We start from the raw sequence: 21206 nt of genomic DNA on the forward strand, positions 1-21206 counted from the left end.
AGGCAAAAATTTATGCTGTTAAGTCAGAAGTTTTTAATCTTATGTATTTTTGAGGAAGATGGAGGAATTATCTATCAACTTGTAACTTCCGCCCCTAAAAGGCATACATGGCCATTAGGCCTCTACAGACAGAGCCAGCACATATTTTACTGACTTTATTTGGCATGCTCGGTGGCACTAAACTTGGCAAAGGAGTTCTTACAATTCATTGCCTTGCACAGGTATCTATTTAATATGCAGTGCAAAAGGAAATTGTCTCTGGAGTAAGGTCAGGGAAAGCTGTAACTGTATTCCTAGGCAAGCTTGTATCTCAAAATGTGCTGCCCAGAAGCCAGAGATGTGAATCCATCCCAATGCCATCTGTAGCCCATGGTTTGAAAGGATTCTGCCTTACGGTTTTAAAATCCTTAAAATCAGGTATAAAAAGCAGCATAGTCTTGAAAGAAATATCCATGGGGCAATAGCAGCCAGCATATCGGCTATTACAAACCGATTTTGGGTGGTGCTATTTTCCGTATTTGATGATTAGTACAAAGTTTTTACAAAAGTTTTAAAGGCTTTCCTGATGAAGTTTAAGCTGAGACCTGAAGGATGAATTGGCCTTACCCAGGCAGAAGGAAGTATATGTGTTTAAAGCCATGGCAGCGGGGTGGGAAGAAACAAAGAACACAGCACAAGGAGCCAAGGGACCAGGGTGGCTGGAGCAGGAGGAGCAAGAGGAAGCTAAACTTGGTGAAATTAAGCAAAGTAACATTTCTAGCTCTAAAAGAAACCATAAATTACAACTGAATATTTTTTAGACAGTATAGTACAACTCTTTGAAAACAAAGTTAGTAGGGTTCTATTTTTAACTCATGAGCGTACTATATGACTTAATGTGAGTTTAATGTCAATATATATAAATTATTACATAAACTAATAAATTGTCTAATTCAGGGATACCAAAAATATACATTTAAAATAGACTGGCTTTGGGAATTCCCTGGCAGTCCAGTGGTTAGAACTCGGCGCTCTCACTGCCAGGGGCCCAGGTTCAATCCCTGGTTGGGGAACTAAGATCCCACAAGCCACATGGCGTGGCCAAAAAAATAATAAATTTAAAAAAAAAAAAAATTTTTTTTTAAAACAAAAAAATTTTTTAAATAAAATAGACTAGCTTTCAGTATAGATCTCATCCAGTATCACTTATTTGAGTGACTCAGAAGTGTATTTTATCACATAAAGCAAGAAATATTGTCTTATTTTGGACTGCTGATAAAATAACAAGTTTCCCTAAGAGAAAATATATTTTCCAAAAATCTTGCACTGCAAGATTTCATTCTTGGTAAATGGTAGAAACTTTTTTTTTTTTTTTCATTTTTCAGGCCTAATTGATATGCAGGAAGGTATGTTTTTGAAGAAAGGAAAATACTGCATAGATAGTATAAGAGGAAAAGATATACAAATAGCTTAAAACATCATCATACCCAAGCATATGACACTAGGAAGGTAGCATTTTAAAAAATTTTCTCTGGACTAAAGCATCTCGTTTATAATGAGGTAGTGAGGGGATAGACAGAAGCTAACTTAAGTCCCTTCTTCTATGACTTAATCACTGAAACCCATTTCTCTCTTAGATACTCATAAAGCAACACGTACAAAATTATTTTAAAAACTAACTTTTAGGTTAATGTAGGAGCTTATATACTTAAGAAGTTACAGGGGGGAAGAAAACATGACATTCAGTTACATGCAACATAGCCAGGTAAGAAGGCAGCACTACTTCTCACATGCATAAAAGGGGATTATGGACCTGACACGTGCAAATTGTCAATGTTCTTTCAGAGTATGAAGCCCGTATAATCCAAAATTGACCTAATTTTACCTACTCTAAATTTTTAGTACTAATAGCGAATTATTAAATTTAGAATTTCATTTTGGTATATACTGATATACATTTTAAAGTTGTCTGATTATTTTATCTTGATTCTTAAACATAGCTCAGTCTTTCAACTTTAGAGAAAGAACCTGATAACCAAAGATTAAGTGCTTTTATCAGTTATATGAAATACTGCCTGGATCAAACAGAAGATATTTCAAAAATACAATTATATATGTATCAAAAGCCTTAAAATTTTGCATATCTGTTAAAGCAACAATTCTACTAATAGAATTTATTTGAAGAAAACAGTCATGGATGTACACAAGATTCAATGAAGTGTTGTTTATAACTGTGAAAAGATGTATATAGTCAAAATGTCCAATAGAAGATTAAATAAATTATGTTTCAGCCATACAACAGAATAATAAAGAAATAAAAGTAGAAGATTGTGTAATGACCTGGGAAAGATGTTCACAATATATTAAGTGAAAAAAGCATGTTACAAAACAGTATGCAAGTATGAGCCCATTTTTATAAAAATATACATATTTAGCAAAGTAAAAGGACAAATCATATTTACCAAAATATTAACATTGGTTGTTTTTAACATAGTAGGATGATGGTTGGTTTTGCTTAACCACCCTTTTTTGCCCGTTTGAATTTTCTGTAATGAAGATTATTTTTTAAATGGGAAGGTAGTGAGGGAGTTATTAACTTCAGATTATCCCAGTTGTGCCCGCAAAAGCTCCTTCTGGCAAAGTAAACGTTTCTGTCCAGCCTGTATCTAGGAAATTGCTTCTCCATTATAAATTTGAGTGTCCTTCCAAGATGACATTCACTCTAAGTGCCTTTTAGGCAAACTATACAAGAGCAATTGTTGATTTAAAAAAAAAAAAAAAAAAAAAAAAAAGACTCAAGTTAATTATCACCAAAAAGAATAGGTGAGAAAATACAAATCCTCACTTTAAAAAAGGAACAACCCAAGTACAATACTAGTAAATTATACAAAGTTACATTATCTAAATTTAGTTTATTGCAAAGATCAAGACAGCACACTAGAAGCTGGCGGTTTCTCTTTCGCACCATTCACAGCACTAACTCTGTTCTTCATTCACTCACCCATGCAAAAAAGCTCTGTATACACACAATGATGTCTGACATTTCTTGGTTCCCATAGCACAATAGGAAACTTGACATTTCAATTAAAAAGGTAAAATGAGGACATTTACCATCAGACTATGAAATTCCTCTTCTGGAAGAGGATACTATATAGTATTTGAAGATATGCCTTTGGAAAAATCATATACAAAATGAAAGGGGCACCATTTCAAGAGCACTGGGACTACGTTAAACTTAAATGAATTCCAACACTCATAATAATGTAACTCAAAAACAAATCTAGTCTTAACAAAAGCTCCAATAAACTAAAACTATCTTAATAGGCACCATGAACAGTGTAAACACTGTTAAGGGGCACCAACTTGAACAGGGCCGACAATATTTGCTTCTGCATTCACACTTAACGTCTCAGTTACATTTTTTTTAAAAATGGTGCTGCTTAAGCTATGAATGTTTTACAAAAAAGTTAATAAATATGGCAAATGCTAAAAATCTAGCTAGGTTATCATGCAAAGTATTATATAACCAAGACAAACTCAAATTTATAATAAAGGCAACTTGCATTCAAAATGAACTCTACCCTTATTTTTTATTAAAAGGGCAAACATCATGAATTAACCCAGCTGCTTACTTGAATTATTACAAAAGTAACATGATTCAATATGAAAATAAGAAACTGTCTACAAATCTCTGACAGTAATAAACTGCAATATACAATGCATACAGGAGTCATACAGAGCAACAAACTCGTACAAAACAAAAATATTTTAATACCTTTAAAATCCAAATTTTTCTTTAAAATCATTCATGAAAAAGATTCTCAAGTCAGAATTAACACCTCAATTAGTCAAGCATTGGGAAGCTACATTACAATTATTTAATATACAAAGAGACATCTTTTCACCAGTCAGCTCCTTCTAATGTCTCTGTTCTGGAATCATACAGACTCAGTTCTCTACACTCTCCAGTCCATCATTTCTTCGGATCATGAAAACTGAATTTGTTGAACACCAGAAATCTAAGATTTGAAAATTTAAATTGAGCAGAATTAAAGAAAAAATAGTTTCCTGTGTGTTATAAACATTCAAAGAGTAAAAACAACAGAAAATGAAAAATAAGTCTAGTTACCACCCCAAATCTCCATTCTCTCTACCTAAGGAGCTACTTTAATAATTTCTTATGTATCTTTATAGAAATCTATGCAAATACATTCATCCCCTCAATATCCATGGGGGATTGGTTCCAAAATGCCCTGTGGATGCCAAAATGCACAGATGCTCAAGTCCTTTAATCGGCCTTCAGTATCCATGGGTTCTGCATCCACAAATGCCACCTGCGGATTCAACCAACCACAAACCACAGATCGGAAACATGATGCATGGTTGGTTGAATCCATGGGTGTGGAACCCATGGATATGAAGGGTGAACTGTATGAACATCTGTGTACATATCTGTAACCATTAGAGAATACTATACAGTTATATATTTTGAGAAAACAATTTTTAACAACCTTTATCAGATTCTTAATAATGTGTTGACATTAACTACCTGTGATTTTTAAAAATTAATATAATTTTAAAAATTATTTAGAATAGTAATAGAAAGAAGGTACTGTACCTGTTGATATGATGTTGTGTAAACCATAACATTTTGTTGCTGACCATCTGCAGTTATTAAGCCAGCTGGTAACTGGTTAGCTAAAAGACAAAAAAAAAAGTTAAAGCAGGAAAAGAATTGCACCTGCTTTCTTGACCTGAACCTTAAGGTTTTGTGATTTTTCCATTTAAAAAAAGTTCCCTAAAAATGCACATTTTTTTCCTATAGCATTTTTCAGTTTTCTGAAGTGTACTTTCGCTAATTGCCCATGGGCATAAAAGACTGGATGGAGTTTCTGACTCATATAAGTAGACCTACACTGTGAGGCCTGGCTGGGAGCAACACTTACATAACTAAGCAGTATATATTTTAAATATGAGAAATATATATATATACATGTAAATTTTATATGAGAAACATAATCACCATAGACCTTTTATTTCACCAATATGACACTCAATTTTTAAGAAACCTTCAGTTCAAATTTATTTAGATCACAAGATTTTCTATTATAAACAACAATTCTCAATACTCCTCTCATGTGAATCTTAAACCAAAAACTAGGGACTATGGAAATCCATTAGAACTATTGGTGAAAGATTATAATCTCTGCAGAATTAAAATTTATACACTTATCCCTCACCGACTTCAAATATAAGGGCATCAACTAGTAAGAACTATTCAAAATAGTGTTATGTCAAAACACTCAGTGCTAATACTCCAAAAGTTCTACTACAGACATACTGAATTAACCACTGCCAACAATCTACATGCCTCGTAAGAACGAATGTAGCTGCATAAATGTATCATAACACTGCTTACTAAATGCCTCCTCTGTAAGCTCTTCACTTAGTCCATCTGTAGCTGTGACTGCTCCACCAATTCCTTTCTCTCCTTTCATAGCCTGAGGAAGGGAAATCAAACAAGTAATCACTGTATTCAAAACAACAACAACAACAACCTGTTTCCTAAATGAGAATGCTTACTTATTTCCTAAAATTAGGAGCTTCTATTATTACAAAATACAGAGTATTTATTAATGCTTCTGGTTAATAACATATGGAAAGGTCCTTCAAAATGCTGTTATAGATGCAGTAGTCATCACAAGACAGTGTTAGTAATGACCTAGAAAATCTAAAATATTTATGAGTAAAAATAAAGTTATTCCACACTACATCAAAAGGAAAAGAGAAGTCTATTTACAGATGAAGTAGTCTGCAAAAACTGTAAATACCCAGCTTGCAGATCTACTACAAGTGATCCAAGTTATCATTTAACTATACATGCAGCTCTCGGCCAGCACTATAGCAGCCAGTTTGGAGTTTAAAATTCCTAAATCAAAATTACAGTTTGGATCAAAGACCTCTAAGTTTCTGTCCTCTCTCAGGTTCTAATGATGCTGAAGATTTGGAAAAGTTCTGTAAAGAATTTACACATTCTCTTCCTACTTTAGTCATTCTGTGCAGATATCACTAATTTAATGGGATTCTAACACTAGAGACATTAAGAAAGTATTTTGAAAGCAATGTGGATCTGACACCCAAGTTGGAGTGTAGAAATAAATATGCTGATCTCAATTCATTTTCACAAAATTCATACCACATGCAAAGAAAAACCAAATAGGAAATGTAGAATAATTCAATCAATAATAAGAAAAGGATATAGTTATAATTCCCTTTTTCTTATCTAAAAGGCCCCAAGCTTTGAGATGCTACCTCTTTTAAATTAGTAACAATAACAGCATGTGCTAACATTATCGAGCACTCTGTATGTGCCAAGCCAAGGGCTGTACATGGATTATTTTACTTAGTCCTCTCAGTAACTCTGTGAGGTAGGTACTATTATTATTAGCGTCACTTTACAGACCAGGAAACCAAGGCCTAAAGTACTTAAATAGTCTGCCCAGGGTAACAGAGTTCAGCATCCAGGTGGTCTGAATCCAGAGTCCATGCTCTTAATCATTACACAACTATGCTGTCATTAGTAATAAACAAAGGAAAAAAGAAAGGACTTCCTATTTAAGTTCAGTAATATAAGTGATTACGTACTTCTGAGAAATGATTAATACCTTTAAAAAGTTAAAAGTGAATAGTGTATCTTATTTTCTTAAAAACATAATGGGAGACACTTTACTTACCTCTCTGAACTTCTGAAGGTATAATTTCAGAGGTTCTACATAACTGTCGAAGCCTAAGGTAGACATGGCAAAGAGAATATCTTCTCCATTGATTGTCTTCCGTTTCTCTTGATGGCATCTTTCACTTGCTTCAGATGTTATAAAGCTGATGAACTCACTTACACATTCTTGAACACATTCTTTGGCATCCTTTGCAATCTGAAGAGAAAAATCATAGGTAAATCTGCAGGGAATATAACCACCACTTTCCTAAGAACCTGCAAAAATAAAAGGCTATTCAGAAGAATATAAATTTCAGTTTATGCCTGTTAACCTTTAATCTTCAAAATATATGCTGCTAACAGTGACGTAACGTATGCTATCAAAATTGCAACCCTCATTGAGTGAGACTGAAAACTCAAATACAAATGAGAGAAGCCTTGACAACTGTTCACAGAAAACAGAATTTAGGTATAAAAGCAACTACTGGATGACCCTACCACCCCATAAAAATGAAAACTCTTACTAACCAAGTGCCCCAAGAAAATCAATCCTGTTATGTCTGGAGTGTACTGTGGGCTAGACTTAGATACCGCTTCTCTGCCCTGGCATTTCCACCAATGAGGACACCAGAAAGTTTTTAAAAACAAAATAAACACTAAATTCACTGTAAGGCTTACAAGGGAGTGAAATAATGACATCTGGTAACATTTGTATTAATAAAGATACAAAGTGTCCGGAATACATTTTGAGTTTATGAAAAAGCCTACCAAAAGAAGCACACACCTGCCATCTCATTATAAAAACAACTCTTCACTTAGTGGTCTAGGGTTTGAAAGTGAAACTCTAATAGATTAAATCATGCAATCCCAAAGCCACTTCTAACAGGAATGACAAAAAAATCCTTACTGAAACATACTGTCCTTCACCTCCATGCCTATTTTACATCCTGGTGAAAAGTAACAAGAGTTACTGCATAAATGCAGTCAAACAAGATAATATAACCTGAGCTGGATACATAACTTCAGATGTTCCAGCAGCTATGCTATAAAAAAAAAAAAAAAAAAAAAAAAAAAAAAAAGGTGAAATTAATTTCAATATATTTTGCTTAACCTAGTAAATCTAAAATATTATCATTTAAACACAGAATCCATTTAAAAATTGAGATATTTTAAATACTGTAAATCAACTATACTTCAATTAAAAAAACATTTTAAAAATTGAGATCTCTTTATCCTTTCTTTTATACTAAGCCTTCAAAATCTGGGGTATGTTTTACATTTACAGCACATCTCAGTTCATTCGGCCAACATTTCAAGTGCTCAATAACCACATGTGGCTAGTAGCCACAGTATCAGGCAGCGCAGGCCTAGCCTAGTAAACAATTATCAGCAGTTGTGCTTTTTTCCCCTTAAAACATAAGGAGGGCTTCCCTGGTGGCGCAGTGGTTGAGAGTCCGCCTGCCGATGCAGGGGACACGGGTTCGTGCCCCGGTCTGGGAAGATCCCACATGCCGCGGAGCGGCTGGGCCCGTGAGCCATGGCCGCTGAGCCTGCGCGCCCGGAACCTGTGCTCCGCAACAGGAGAGGCCACAGCAGTGAGAGGCCCGTGTACCGCAAAAAAAAAAAAAAAAACATAAGGAGGACCCCTCAAATTGGAACTTCTAGGCTTAGTGATATATTTTAATAATGTATTTCTTTGTAAGCTTTATTAGTTTCATAAGTATTTTCTAAGCAATAAAATGAGAGAAAGCTTATTATGCAATACAAAACAATATACAAAGTGTGGACTTCAGTTCAGACCAAGTGATAAGTAGAGTGACGATGAGTTTTTAAAAGCTGTTAAGTAACTGTTTATACAGTTATTTCTCTCACAAGGCAAAACTACTTTAAAAAATCATGCCAGTTGAATTAAATGTATGTTAATATTTATAATTATAGAGAAAGTTTCCAAACATATAGATTTGGGGGGAAAATCCTTACTACATCCATCAGCCCAGCATGATCCAATTTTGCCGCAACATTATGGAAGTTACAACTTCATATGCCCCAAACCTGATAGTTCTGACAATGCACCTATTTTTAAAACGATTCTTAATTCTGTTTTATCTGCTTCCAGCAAGTGGGGAGCAGGAGCACTGAGGGACATGAGAGAGCTGGAATCGGAGCACCGCTCAGTAACCAAGTGTGTACAGCTGAAATATGTGTTTTGCTGAAAGGCTGAATGACTGAAATCAACAGCTAACTATATTCATGAAATAGGTGTTCATGTAGTTTTACATTCCCCCCTCCCCACCCCTGAAAAACAAAACCCAGTTAAATTTCTCCTCAGCATTACCTTTCCCGTTTGAGGTATGGCATTTTTCATTATCCTTGCAACATTTGCAATTGGAAGATATATATCTTGTTCTCTAAAACTTTCTTTTGAACCATTTGTGTCTTCATGATCATTCATGCTGTCCTCAGTATCTAAGTAAAAATAACAGGTTTATAGCTTCTCATAATTTTTCCTTCAAGATAGAGAAGACTACCTCAAACAATCTAAGATAAGAAACATTCTGGTTCATTTCCTAATCATTTTTAGGGATTAGGACAGCAGTTCTTTTCACAATTTTCTCAGGGCCATAACTGAGCCTCCTCATTAATTTCAACCCACTGCCTAGAATACTCTTATCCTCAACTCTGCCTACTAAATCCTACCTACCCACTCTCCAAAAAGCTCAAATACATCTCCACAGCACCTGCAGAAGTGATCGCTCCTTTCACAAAATATCTGAAACAAGTGCTTCTTTGTGTCTCTTCTCTAACACATTTTATAATCCTTATTTCTCATTCCCCCTCTTAGATTTCTGCTACCTGAAGCCAGGGATCAGCTTTGTGTCCTTCCTAGGACTTGGTACAGCACCTCCAACAGAGGAGGTGCTCATAAATTATCTGTTACATAACTTAGCTATAAAATAGAAGAGACTGTGATCTATGGCTCCATGCATATAACAAGATTAAAAGGGTGTGTGTTTATCCAAAGCCAAGTTTATATAGAATGGAAAAACTGGACTTGAATATTACTAACCCAATTGGGTTACCACTAATGTAGTAATAGTTTATGAACAAAGCTATAGCAGTAATCCAATGTTCTTACAGAAACTAAATTTTTAGATATAACTGAAGCTTTCATAGTACAAATAATATCCTTTTATGATTAAATGCAGTATCTTATAAGTAAACTTCCCACTCTTTTATTAATATAAGTATTAAATAAGAAAGGTACTTAAGTTGATTCCGTTTACATTTTTACATGTTTAAAATGATGTTATCAAAATTAACTTGTTTGAATATCTGTTTTAGGATGGAGTAAATAATCACCTACCCCCAACTGCCTTCTACAAAAATATATCTTAGTGTTTTTTAATTTTACACATCAGAATGCCACAAAAGCAATTTCTGATAGGCCAACATAATACTGCCATTCTACTACATAGTTAAAACTTAATATTGAATAAAAACCAAAGGTAAGTCTGTTCATTAGTACTAGAAATATAATAGCTAGCAACCACCCTCTAAAGAACTACTCAGTTTATCAATTAAGAATTCGCCATATTTAATATACTTAAGTAGGAAATCAATAACAAATCATTAAAGAAACTGTACCAGCTTTAAAAAGGCATACTTTTATAGAATTCTTTTCTAAAACCCATCATTCTTTTGAAGACTATCTCTAATAAAAATAGCAAAGTATACCTTTTTAGACTATCACTAAACTGTGACACAAGAGTGCAAATTTTCCTGTAAAGACAAAAGTAACCTAGAACATCACATCAATAAAATTTCCACTTTCTAATTTGTTCCTACTTGTGAATTTGTTTCTAATTGTGGCTTTCTTACCATCATGAGGCTGTATAACATAATGACTTCCTCCAATATAGTCTGCAGAAATTCCTAGTTGAGAAGCATCTGTGGTGGAACTGTCACCATCCATCTATGAGGAAAAAAAGCTTTCAATAATCTTCAATAAAACTTGTCTAAACACTACATAATAGATTCAGTGCTCATAAACTGTCATAGGATGAGTCAGTTACATTTTTCATAGGCTTAAGCTTACTAAAAGAAAACATATTTCTTGATTTGGAAACCTTTTGATAATTTGCCAATGATTCAAGATTCCCCTATTCACCCTCTATTAAGTGATAAGCCTAAGACCAACGGAGAAACAAAACAAGGAAATGAATTTAAAACACATACGTCTTTCTTTTCAATTGTATAATCATCAAATATAGTATAGGCAACCCTGACTTACAACCTAATTTATCTCTGTAATGGCAAGCAAAGCCAAAATCAGCTTAGTGGTTAGCCACCTGGATATATCCAGCCTGTTCAGCTCTCCTGCTAAAGCCAGATATTCCTACATGAACTTTTTTGCTCTCGCTGCAAACTTTCTTTGCTATCTCACAGAAGTTCCACAAGAGACAATATCCTGGTTTAAACTGTTGTTTGGTTTAAGAAGCATATGGATTCCTTGCACAATTCTGTACCCGTGCAACCCAAAAGTACACCCACATTTTGAACAAGCTCATCACCCCTAATTCTAGTCAAAGGTTAATTTTCTCTTCCCCCACCCTCAGACTCTTGACTCGTTAAGGAAAAAAGAAAAGGAGGGGTCAGGGAGATTGGAGATCTGTATATAAAAATAGGAAAATGATAACCACAGACAAAAATGAGAGTTAAAATGACTATTTTAAAAGAACCCTGGGAATTCCCTGGTGGTCTAGTGGTTAGTATTTCACGCTTTCACTGCTGTGGGTTAGGGAACTGAGATTCCCTGAAGCCACGCGGCGTGGCCAAAATAAAAACAAAACCCTGCTTAATTTTACTCAAAGGTAAATGATTTCTAAGAGGGAAATTCTGGGCGGGGTGGGGGGGTACCCATAAGCCCTGAACTGTCTCCATTCCAACATGGCAAATCCTGGAAGTCTTTCTGCTTTGCAAATAATACTATTCAAAACAATAAGGGACTGGCTAATTGTGGATGGAAAAATTTTGAATGCATTATCTGAATAAAAAGCATAGCAAAAATTAAGTGTAATTTATATATGCTTTCAGGCCAAATCAAGAAGAGAGAGTTGATCCTAAATGTTTATCAAGGCCCAGGAACCAGCACAAACAATGTTATTAACTGCAATATTTGAGTCCTTATGTAACACCTCTTCCTTTCCATCTCTGTTGGATTTTTATCTAATACTAAAATACCAGGCTAGTTTCCAAGTCTTCAATAACATGGCATTTATTTGATGCATCTGTTGACTGTGGTATCTAATTTAATTGTAAATACAGATACATTTCCATAATTTATATAGCTGTTTTAAGGGGATAGAGAATAGAATTCACTTACTTTTAATAATTTGTGCAAGTACAGGGTACCTATTTATGATGCTTCTTAGTGCCCTCTAAGAGAAGGTAAACAACAGTCAGTGAGCTCTGATTTAGACTCTCTTACTGATCCCTGAAAACAAGCATCCCTACCGGTTAAATGTATTTCTATATAAAATGGAAATAATAATTTCACCTTCCCCATCTTAAACAGCTAATATATGTATGAAGCATTTTCCAAATATAAAATGCTATTTTGACCCTAAAATGCTATAAAGATACCAGGAGGGTTGACTTTAATAGATATGATGATGGATTTATTAGCCATGAAAAAGAGGTCAATTAGGATAGCTGTGAATGGATTGGTTTTTACAGTGCCCTAGGGAAGATCAAGGTGCAGGAGACAGGCCCAAAGTGGTTAAAAGCCTACAACTAAGAAACAAATACAGTTTGTTTTTTTGGGAAGGGGGGTTGGAGGCAGTTACAGAAATCCTTTGCTAAATCAATGTCCACGATAGCCTGAAAGTATTTCATAGAGTTGTTGGAATTAAATAAAGACTAAAAACCTGCTAAGGACAGAGTTTGGCACATAGTGTACTCAGGAGATGTCAGATCTCACCCTCCCTCCTTTGAAGATAAGCCACATGTCATCTGCTTAGCTGTATGCATCTTTGGTTCTGCAAGTTTTAGCTTTTCTGTCATTTCACCACTCCTGTCTTCCTCTCTTCTATCTTTCTACCATTAAAATCCTGCCCCGTACTTTAATCCCAGTGTTCACCCATCCTCCTGAAATCTTTCTGATTTACCCTATTCTGTAAGCCAAGAATCAGTGTTCCCATCTTGGAATCCCCAAGGCTCTTAGAATCTTCCATTCAACAAGCTAGCCTCATCTTTGATGCTTACAATATGCTAGCTATCCTCCTATATATATATATATAAGAAATGAGGGGGGTAACTTGCTAGATACATCCCAAAGGCTTTTTCTAGGTCTAAAACTTCCTATGAAAATCTACAAAATAGATTGTAGATTGTAAGCCAGTGAACAAATATTTACCGAGGAAGCACCCTGTATTTATCAAGTCTGTGCTATGTGCCGACAACGTCACAGGTCAACAACAAAGACAAGGTCTCTGTCCTCATCTTGCAGAGAAGACAAATGTTATGTAAACTGGGGTCAGGGGGACGGGGTGGGGAGCGCATCCTATTAGTATTTCCAAGGCACATGCTCTGGAATCGGATCACCTGGTTTGAATTCCCTGCTACTTACTGGCAAGTGGGACGAGAATAGTACTTACCATGTAAAGACCTACCATAGTACAACAGGAGTACTCAGTAAATGTTATATATAGTTATTAAATAATGACAAATAATTAACTAATTGCTAGTGCCCAGTGCTAAGGAAAGAAAAGATGTTTTGTTATACGCTTTGGGAGTTTATTCCATAAGGAACCTCACTAGTCTAAAGAGTCAAGGAAGGCCATCTTAAGAAAATGACGTTTAAACTGAGACTGAAAGATGAACACCAATCAGTCAAAGAAAGATGGGACAAGAATGTTCCAGGCAAAGGAAACTGAGAAATAGTACTGGTGGACTGGAATGAGCTAAGCAGCGGCTGGATCAAGCAGTACTTTGTGGGCAAGAGTAAACCAAAGAAGCGTTTTAGCAGAAGAATGCAAATCAGGTTTCTTGTTAAAAACATCACTCTGGCTACAGTCCAGTGTAGAAAGTGAACTGGAGGGGAGCAAGAATGGGGGCAGAAGTCCAGTAAGGACTATAATGCTGCATTTAGGGCACGAGTTCAGGAAAGATGATGAACATTCCCAGTATCGACAGGACAGCAGCACTGGACAGCAGAAGCAGAGACTACAGAGCTTTTCCGTTGGTAAAATCAACAGACGTGGTGGCTGACTGAATAAGAGCTGGAGGAAGAACCAAGGATAATGCTGGGACTCTTACAGCTGGGGAGACAGATGGCTTTCCCCAGAGAATGCAAAGGGAAGGGAACAGGAGTGCTAGGAGGATGCAAAGAGCCTAGCTGAAGTCGGTGACCAGAAATGTTTAGTGGAATCAATATGTCCAGCTGTGATACTTACAAGCCTGGTAAGAACAGAGACCCTGAAGTGTTGAATTCCATCCAGACAACAAAGAGGAAAGAGCATGTAGGATAATGACGAGAATGGGTAAAATGATCAATCATTAGATCCAAGGGAACTGAGAAATATGGACAAAGAGTAGTTAAATCCCATTAAATTAACTTTATTGACTATTCTAAGTATTTAGTTTAACTGATAATATTGTTCTCTAAAATATTATGTGAAATAAATGGTCAGCTGTCTAAGCTAGTAAATTTTATTCTATAATTTTTTGATGTAGCAGTATCTTAACTATACTAATAATCTGTTGCACAAATGCGGTAAGTAGTGCCCTCTTTAATATGTTTAACATTTTTGAGCACTTTCTAAATACCTTATGCAATGTTCATGACCCCATGAAGCAGGTGAGAAAATTGAGGTTATGTGAGGCTAATGACTTGCCAAAGGTGGCACCCTAAATGAGGCCGAAGTCCAGAGCCTCAGATGCGAAGTACTTTACAGTATTTGTTCCTGATAGTTTTTCAAATAGTCCTTAAGCCTACGTCTTTAATTTGTCCTCTAAATTCTGAGTCTACTGATTGTATATTAAAAACCTTCAGGGGCTTCCCTGGTGGCGCAGTGGTTGCGCGTCCGCCTGCCTATGCAGGGGAACCGGGTTCGCGCCCCGGTCTGGGAGGATCCCACATGCCGCGGAGCGGCTGGGCCCGTGAGCCATGGCCGCTGAGCCTGCGCGTCCGGAGCCTGTGCTCCGCAACGGGAGAGGCCACGGCAGAGGGAGGTCCGCATACCACAAAAAAAAAAAAAAAAAAACCCTTCAAAGATGCTTCTCAAGCAAGGACAATATTAACTTCCCCATTTTCAAAATGAAATTGCTATGAGAAGTGAAGGTATTGTATAAAAAGCACTTAGCAAAGTGCATGATACACAGTAAGAACTCAGCAAATGTACCCTAGTATTATTACTGTCCCTTCAAATACAGTTCTCATATTCTTCCCAGGCATAAAAAGTTTTCTCTCTTACATGACCCCTTTCACCTGTTCTATGGATCAATTCCTTTTTATCTCTTTGAGGATAAGAAATAATACAAAGATTCCTCATCTCCAGTACCAACTTCTTCATTCTTCCTTAAACATGCTTAGTCTCCCTCATTAAACACACCAAAGTACATATAGACATATACAACCTTAATTCTGCTCCACACTCTGGCTCATCCTCACCCTGACAGTCCTTACACACCTCTTCAGTCCTATTGAAACTCTGTGACATGTGCTTTTCCATCCCAACACGATACTGAAACTGCTCTCAAAAGTTGCCAAAGATCTTGCCTTCAACCTACTTGACTGTTCTTTGTAGTGCTGGCCACTGCTGACCCCACATTTATGCTTGGAATTCTCTTCTCCCTTGATTTCCAAAGCAATATTCTTTCCTTCCCACATCCTACTTGTTAGTTTTAACCAACAATCGTTTTCTCTTTCTTCACTTACTTTCTTAATAAACTCATTAAATATCATTTCTATGCTCATAAGTCCTACATCTACAACTATATCATGACTGCCACTCAAGCAAGCCAGGCCTGTAGAATATGTCTGATATCCCACCACTGCAAACTTAAGATACTGGAAAATGAAATTCACCTCCCCCATCCCCTGCAAGGAGGCAATGGATAAGAACTCCTTCTGAACTGTTGCAATTCCATGGTTAATGATGCCATCTCTCTACTCTTCCAGGCTAATTATACCAGTGTCATCTTAGGTTCTTCCATCTCCTCCAAGATCTACCTAATCTGTTTAAATGTTTTCTGATATGCCCTTCCTTTTCTATGTCCACTGGATTACTATCCAACCTACCTGGGTACATGTAGTTTTAAGACCAATCTCACGGAAACATTGCTTCTATAGCTCTTGAACCTATAATGGTTCTAAAAGTCTTCCGCATCAAATCCAAACCATTTCATGGCTTTACATGAGAGGTTCCCCTACTTAACCTAACTAAACTGGTTTCCAACTCTATCTTCAGGGCTGATTTTTTAAAAAAAAACCTTATTTAGGGATCACCAGGTTCTTTTGTTCTTTTGTTTTAGGAGTGAGGCAATCATGTCTCAAGGAAGTTGTGACATGCCTGATGTTACAGATGTAGTATCAGATTCAAGATTAAGTATCCAGACAGGTCACGTATCCAGACAGGTATCTCTTCATTAGATTATCCTGTGAAATCCCCACCTGGACCATGCAGATCTACTGCCCAGCCACTAAACATAAGTCACTCACCCCTACTTTCAAGCTTTTGCTTCTGGTGACAGCCTGCACCTATCCAACCCCACTCATCCTGCAAGGCTCAGTTCGAACCCTGCAGGCGCCCTCCATGACATTCCCAACTACCAAGCCCACCACACCTCCCTTTTCACTTGTGCTACCCTTAGAACCAGCATTTTCTGTTCCACACATAACTTGCCTCTTAAGTATTCAATTTGACTAAAGCCCTACCAGCTAAACAGATAGCCTCTTGAGAGCTGGGACAGCTTTTTACCCTGTAGCCTGGACAACTCTTAAGGACCCAGAGGAAACACTTAATATATGCAAGTCCCTAAAAAGAAGAAAGCAACAGGAATGAGGAGAGGTACTGTCTGGCCTTGAAAGGCATTCATTCTATCAGGAATCTCCAATATAAATCAGTTACAATTTTGTTTCCAGCTAATTACAGTTCAAATCAAATTAACAACCAAAATGATAAAACATACTTACTGTCATGAAATACTTTGAGAACCGTGTTGTCAGTGGTACTCAAGAACACCTGCCTAAAAAGGTGTCTAATCTCTGCCCAATTCCAACCTAGAAGATAAACATCTATTAGTAGTAAAAAAGTTAGCCTATAGGCTTTCTTCCTAGTAAAATTTTAAAAGGCATATACAATTTTACCTACTATTCTTATTTAATGGAGTGCATGGCTAAAAAATGGTGCAAAAAGCAAGCACCCAATAAATGTTTGTTAAATTGGAAGATATATTTTGGAGAACTTAAAAAGTTAATGCCGTCGGGGGGAGGTATTGCTTTTCCAACATAACCCTATATTTAGTCATGTTCACCATAAATATTCATCACCACACACCAAATTATGTAATATGCAAGAGACCAAAATCATGTAACATATCTAAACTATTTAAAATATCGACACCCAGACACGAACACCCCATTTATCAACTTAATTTTTTGGTGATGATTTTCTTATTGTTTTAGAGTGCGATTTAGAGTCCAAAAGCTCAAAAAGGTGAGACAAATTTACCTCAGAGTATAATGCTTTTAAATATCTCAGGTTATAGCGGGAAGAAGATACATGTTGCCCAGAGAACAACACAATTAAGACCTTTATCATTTTAAGGCACCACCATTTTGGACTCAAATTGCATCTCAACAGAACTTCCTTCTCACCTTAAGGCATAAATAGCTGAATAAACTAGCATCTATTACAATGTTACAATCTCCCTTTCTCATTTGCTTTTCCTTTTCTCGAGTGAAACGATTAAATGGAGAGTGGGGGGACAAAAACATACCCTTTTAGTGTTAATTTTTAAAAGAAGAAAAAAATACTGATACGCATTCAAGCATGAAATCTAGTAAATGGCACAAAAAATTATAACCACTGAATTGAATTTTTAAATGCCATTACAAGGGTCCAGGCAGCAAAGACTGGCTGACATTGTCCACTGTGTTATAATCTTAAAAGGAATTTCTAATTTCTTTCCAAATATCGTCCTCTTCCTAGCCCAAAGCTGCCCGGAAAATTCCTTCCTTGTAGCTATAAGTGTTATTTTTTAAAGGGTGTCTCTGGGGGGTAAAAATCCTCAGCATCCTTAAAATATAGAAGCTGTATATATTTATGTATTTTTGCTGGGGGAAGGGGTGCCACACCTCACCACAATCACTCACCCAAATAGTTGAGTCGGTATATATTTAGATTCGGTATATCAAAGAAAAACACTATCACCTCATATGGTATATATTTTCTTAAAGGCAGGTTATGATATATATGAAAGCTCAAGGGAATGCATACATCTGTTTAATGTTTAAAGAAATGCAAATTTGTATCCAAGAAAAGCAGTAGACCCTTCCTTCCTCCACCCTCCATTCTTTGGCATCAAAACCAGAGTTTTGCATCAATATAATCCTTAAATTAAAAACTACAGCAGCAGTGTGAGGAAGGAATAATTGCCTTTTAAGGTATTTGGGTTAAACTTTCAATACTTTACAAATAAAATCCCTATTTGTTAATGCCACTTACATTGATCAGTTTACCTCATCACTTTATATTGCTGATTAGTTTCCATAGAAGAAAGCCGAAACCATCCCAGTGATTCGTGGCACGAACCGTGGAGTCCATGCAGGTTAGTGGAATACTATTTTTTTTAAAGGTCATACGCTACCTAACCTTGCTTAAATCATCTCATTAGAGTACTTCGGTCGAGATTACGACTTGTGGGTCCTCTAATTCTTTGTTCTCGGAGACTACTACTCCTAAAGCCTGGCATATCCTCCCCGCCTCCCACCCAAGATTAAAACCTTAGTCCAATCCGGAAGGCTTCCTTCCCACCTTCGGGGCAAGTCCAGGGACCGCAAGCCGCCAGATGGCTGCATTCTTTACGCGTAAACCAGACTGCGGGGAAACCAAATCCATTCCTTCCTCCCGGGGACCTCGCTTCCTCCCCACGAAGGTGCGCGGGCTGGTCCCGGCCCCACGGCCCGCCCGGCCGACCTGTCAGTCCCGCCCGCGCGGCGCGGACGCCCCTGGCGCGCATCCCCCCGACTCGCCCAGCCCGGGCCCGCGCCCAACGCCCGCCCGCCCGCCGCACGGCGCCCGGGGTGCCGGGGCAGACAAAGCGGCCCGGCCCCGCCGTGCCCCCGCGGACCGGCGGGCGGAAGGGGGGCGCTCCCCGGGGACGCCCGCGCGGCGGCCAGGCCCAGGGGTCAGAATCGGGGCCGGAGGTCCTGGCTGCGTCCCCCCGCCCCCCGGCCGGCTCTCCGCACAAAATGGAGCCGGCTGGGACGCCGCCGAGAGCGGGGCCCGATGGTGCCCCGGCGCCCCCTCCTCGGCCTCGGGCCCGGAGCTCTGCGGCGGCGGCGAACAGGGGGCGGCCTGGCCCGCGTCCCGCCGCTCCTCGGCCCCGCGCACAAAGAGCCGCGCAGCGGCCCCGCGCTTGCTCCTCGGCTGGGCCCGCAGCGGGACAGGCCTCGCAGGCGCCCGCCCGGCCCCGGCTCCGGCCCGGGCGGGAGGGCGCGCGGGAGGGAGGCGAGTGCCCCCGGCCGCGGCGGCGTTGGCGGCGGGGACGGCGCCGGGAGGAGACGGACATTTCATTCGAGCTAAAGTGGAGTCGGTTTAGGAGCGATCATTGGCCGAAGCGAGACACAAACCTCCAATGCAGCCCTGGTTGGCTCCCGTCTCCAATCGGCTGTTTGGTTGGACAGAAAATGGCTGCGAAGGAACCAGTCCCAGCGCGGAGCTCCGCTTCCAGGACTCGGCCTCCCCTCCCTCCGCCGTGGGCCGCTTCCCTCGGCGCGACACCCTCCCTCCGCGCCTCCCGCGCGCCCGCCCGGCGCGGCCTAGCCCCGGCCCCGGCCCCGCCTCCGGCCCCGCCCAGTGCGCCGAGCGGCTGCAGCTGTGCCAGCCTGCTGAGCGGGCTGGGGGCAGCTGCGGGTAGGTCTTGCGGGGCACGGCGGAGCCGGCCAGCGGCCTTTTGCTCGGCGTGGGCTTCCAGGGACCGGGACTCTGGCGCGCTGCTGCTAAGGTCTGTGCGGACTTGCTTCCCGCGGTGTTTTCCCCGGGCCTTGCGAAGCGTGATTTCTCAGCCTTCCCTCTCTTTTCAATCCCCTCCCTCCACCAAGTGCAAGTGTCTCATCCGCCTGAGTGCAGCCTGCCTGCGCCTCGATTTTTAAGATGGGGAAACCAAGGGCAGAAGCTGTCGGCCAGGGCAACACCCGAACTGCAGGGTGGAGTTGAACGGCGATTGTCTCCTGGAACGCTTTCAGTACCTCGTGTTGGCCTTGAGTCCCTGCTAATGTGGCCACATGCACAACGCTCCTTCTCACTCGGCCGCTGAGCTCCGGTATTCGTTTTTCAGATTCCATCTAAAGTTGCAATACTCTTCTTCAGGTTTAACAAGCTGGTCAGTCCAGCCAGCCTTCACGCCAGCTTAAAATGTTGCATATGCTGTCCCTCACCCGCATAGTATTTGCAACATGACATGTGTCTTTTCCCAACCAGATGACATTTGGGCTGCAAGAATCCATGGCCCATTCTTGCCTCGGTGGAGCCAAGCTCCCTCGCTGTCTTTCCTGGAGTCCAGTCTGGGTCGGACTTCCCTGGGCTGTGACCATCAGAGATGGGTGGTGGGCCAGACACCACTCACTGCAAAGGGGGCAGGATTTTTGCAACCGGAGCCGGGAATCGCGTTCCCTTTACTTCCACTGAACAAGTGGCCCGGTGCCACGTTAAACTTTCCAGCTTTAATCACGAAAAAATATGTAGACATGTTTTATTTATAAAGCTCCTACTGTTTCTCTGCATATTTTCACATTTCTGGAGCAAATAAGGAAGCAAAGACGAATGAAAGCCTCCAAATTATTCCAAGAGGAGTGAGTAGCGATACCACCCTGCGATCAGACAACCTGACCTGAATGCCAGCTCCCCCTCTTACTGGCATGTGACCCTGGCCAAGTTTCTTGACCTCTCCGTGACAGTTTCCTCACCTCTACAATGGGAGTAATACTGGCTACTTCTTAGGATTGTTTGGAATTCACTTAGAGTAAATGCACAGAGAAAGCCCTAAGAAAAGTTGGCCCATTAGCTTAAGTTGGCTTATTACCTTTGTATCACATGAATTTCAATCTCCATCAAACTTTTAAAAACTGTTATTTGCAGAAAAGAAGTAATGTTGGCCTGTGTTTAACTCCTCCCTTTCTCTACCACTACCCATAAAGTGGAGTTTTAGGAGTGAAATGATGTACTCAAAGGCAGGAAATATAAAAAAGGAAGTAGTAGAACTGGGAGAAGTATGACAGATCCCCACA

The 21206-nt window shown here is 39.3% G+C and overlaps 2 protein-coding genes across 7 annotated transcripts in view; one reads left to right on the top strand and one right to left on the bottom strand.

Moving 5' to 3' along the window:
* Nucleotides 1-8980, top strand: part of HCFC2 (host cell factor C2) — a 60979-nt gene extending 51999 nt beyond the window's left edge. Inside the window, exon 17 of the mRNA XM_055085269.1 lies at nucleotides 8811-8980. Within this exon, the coding sequence (XP_054941244.1) occupies nucleotides 8811-8833 (23 nt within the window). The 3' untranslated portion in view covers nucleotides 8834-8980. The remainder of the gene's footprint in view (nucleotides 1-8810) is intronic.
* NFYB (nuclear transcription factor Y subunit beta) lies at nucleotides 2374-19687 on the bottom strand. 6 transcript variants are annotated; one of them, XR_008617574.1, is made up of 9 exons: nucleotides 19551-19658; nucleotides 16890-16976; nucleotides 10574-10667; nucleotides 9030-9160; nucleotides 6714-6911; nucleotides 5399-5480; nucleotides 4598-4677; nucleotides 3755-3998; nucleotides 2374-2721 (listed from the first exon to the last, which is right to left on the bottom strand). XR_008617574.1 is itself a non-coding variant. In XM_024127413.1 (8 exons), the coding sequence occupies exons 2-8, from the start codon at nucleotides 16893-16895 to the stop codon at nucleotides 3966-3968; spliced, it is 624 nt and encodes a 207-aa protein (XP_023983181.1). In that variant the 5' UTR covers nucleotides 16896-16976; nucleotides 19551-19687; the 3' UTR covers nucleotides 2374-3965. The 6 variants fall into 6 exon arrangements, 5 of the variants coding, with proteins under 5 accessions (XP_023983181.1, XP_007120896.1, XP_007120897.1 ...); XM_024127413.1 differs by having other exon boundaries at nucleotides 2374-3998; nucleotides 19551-19687; XM_007120834.3 differs by lacking the exon at nucleotides 19551-19658 and adding an exon at nucleotides 18424-18964 and having other exon boundaries at nucleotides 2374-3998.
* Between the last annotated feature and the right edge of the window lie 1519 nt (nucleotides 19688-21206).

Source organism: Physeter macrocephalus, chromosome 6, assembly GCF_002837175.3.
Source record: "Physeter macrocephalus isolate SW-GA chromosome 6, ASM283717v5, whole genome shotgun sequence".
NCBI lineage: Eukaryota > Metazoa > Chordata > Mammalia > Artiodactyla > Physeteridae > Physeter > Physeter macrocephalus.

What these genes read in the sequence shown, in the direction of transcription:
- NFYB (XM_055085276.1), bottom strand. An exon ending in ACCTTCAGAAGTTCAGAGAG is followed by an intron (nt 5,481 to 6,713) that starts GTAAGTAAAGTG and finishes TCCCTTCCTCAG; the next exon opens with GCTATGAAAGGAGAGAAAGG. An exon ending in GCTTACAGAGGAGGCATTTA is followed by an intron (nt 4,678 to 5,398) that starts GTAAGCAGTGTT and finishes TTTGTCTTTTAG; the next exon opens with CTAACCAGTTACCAGCTGGC.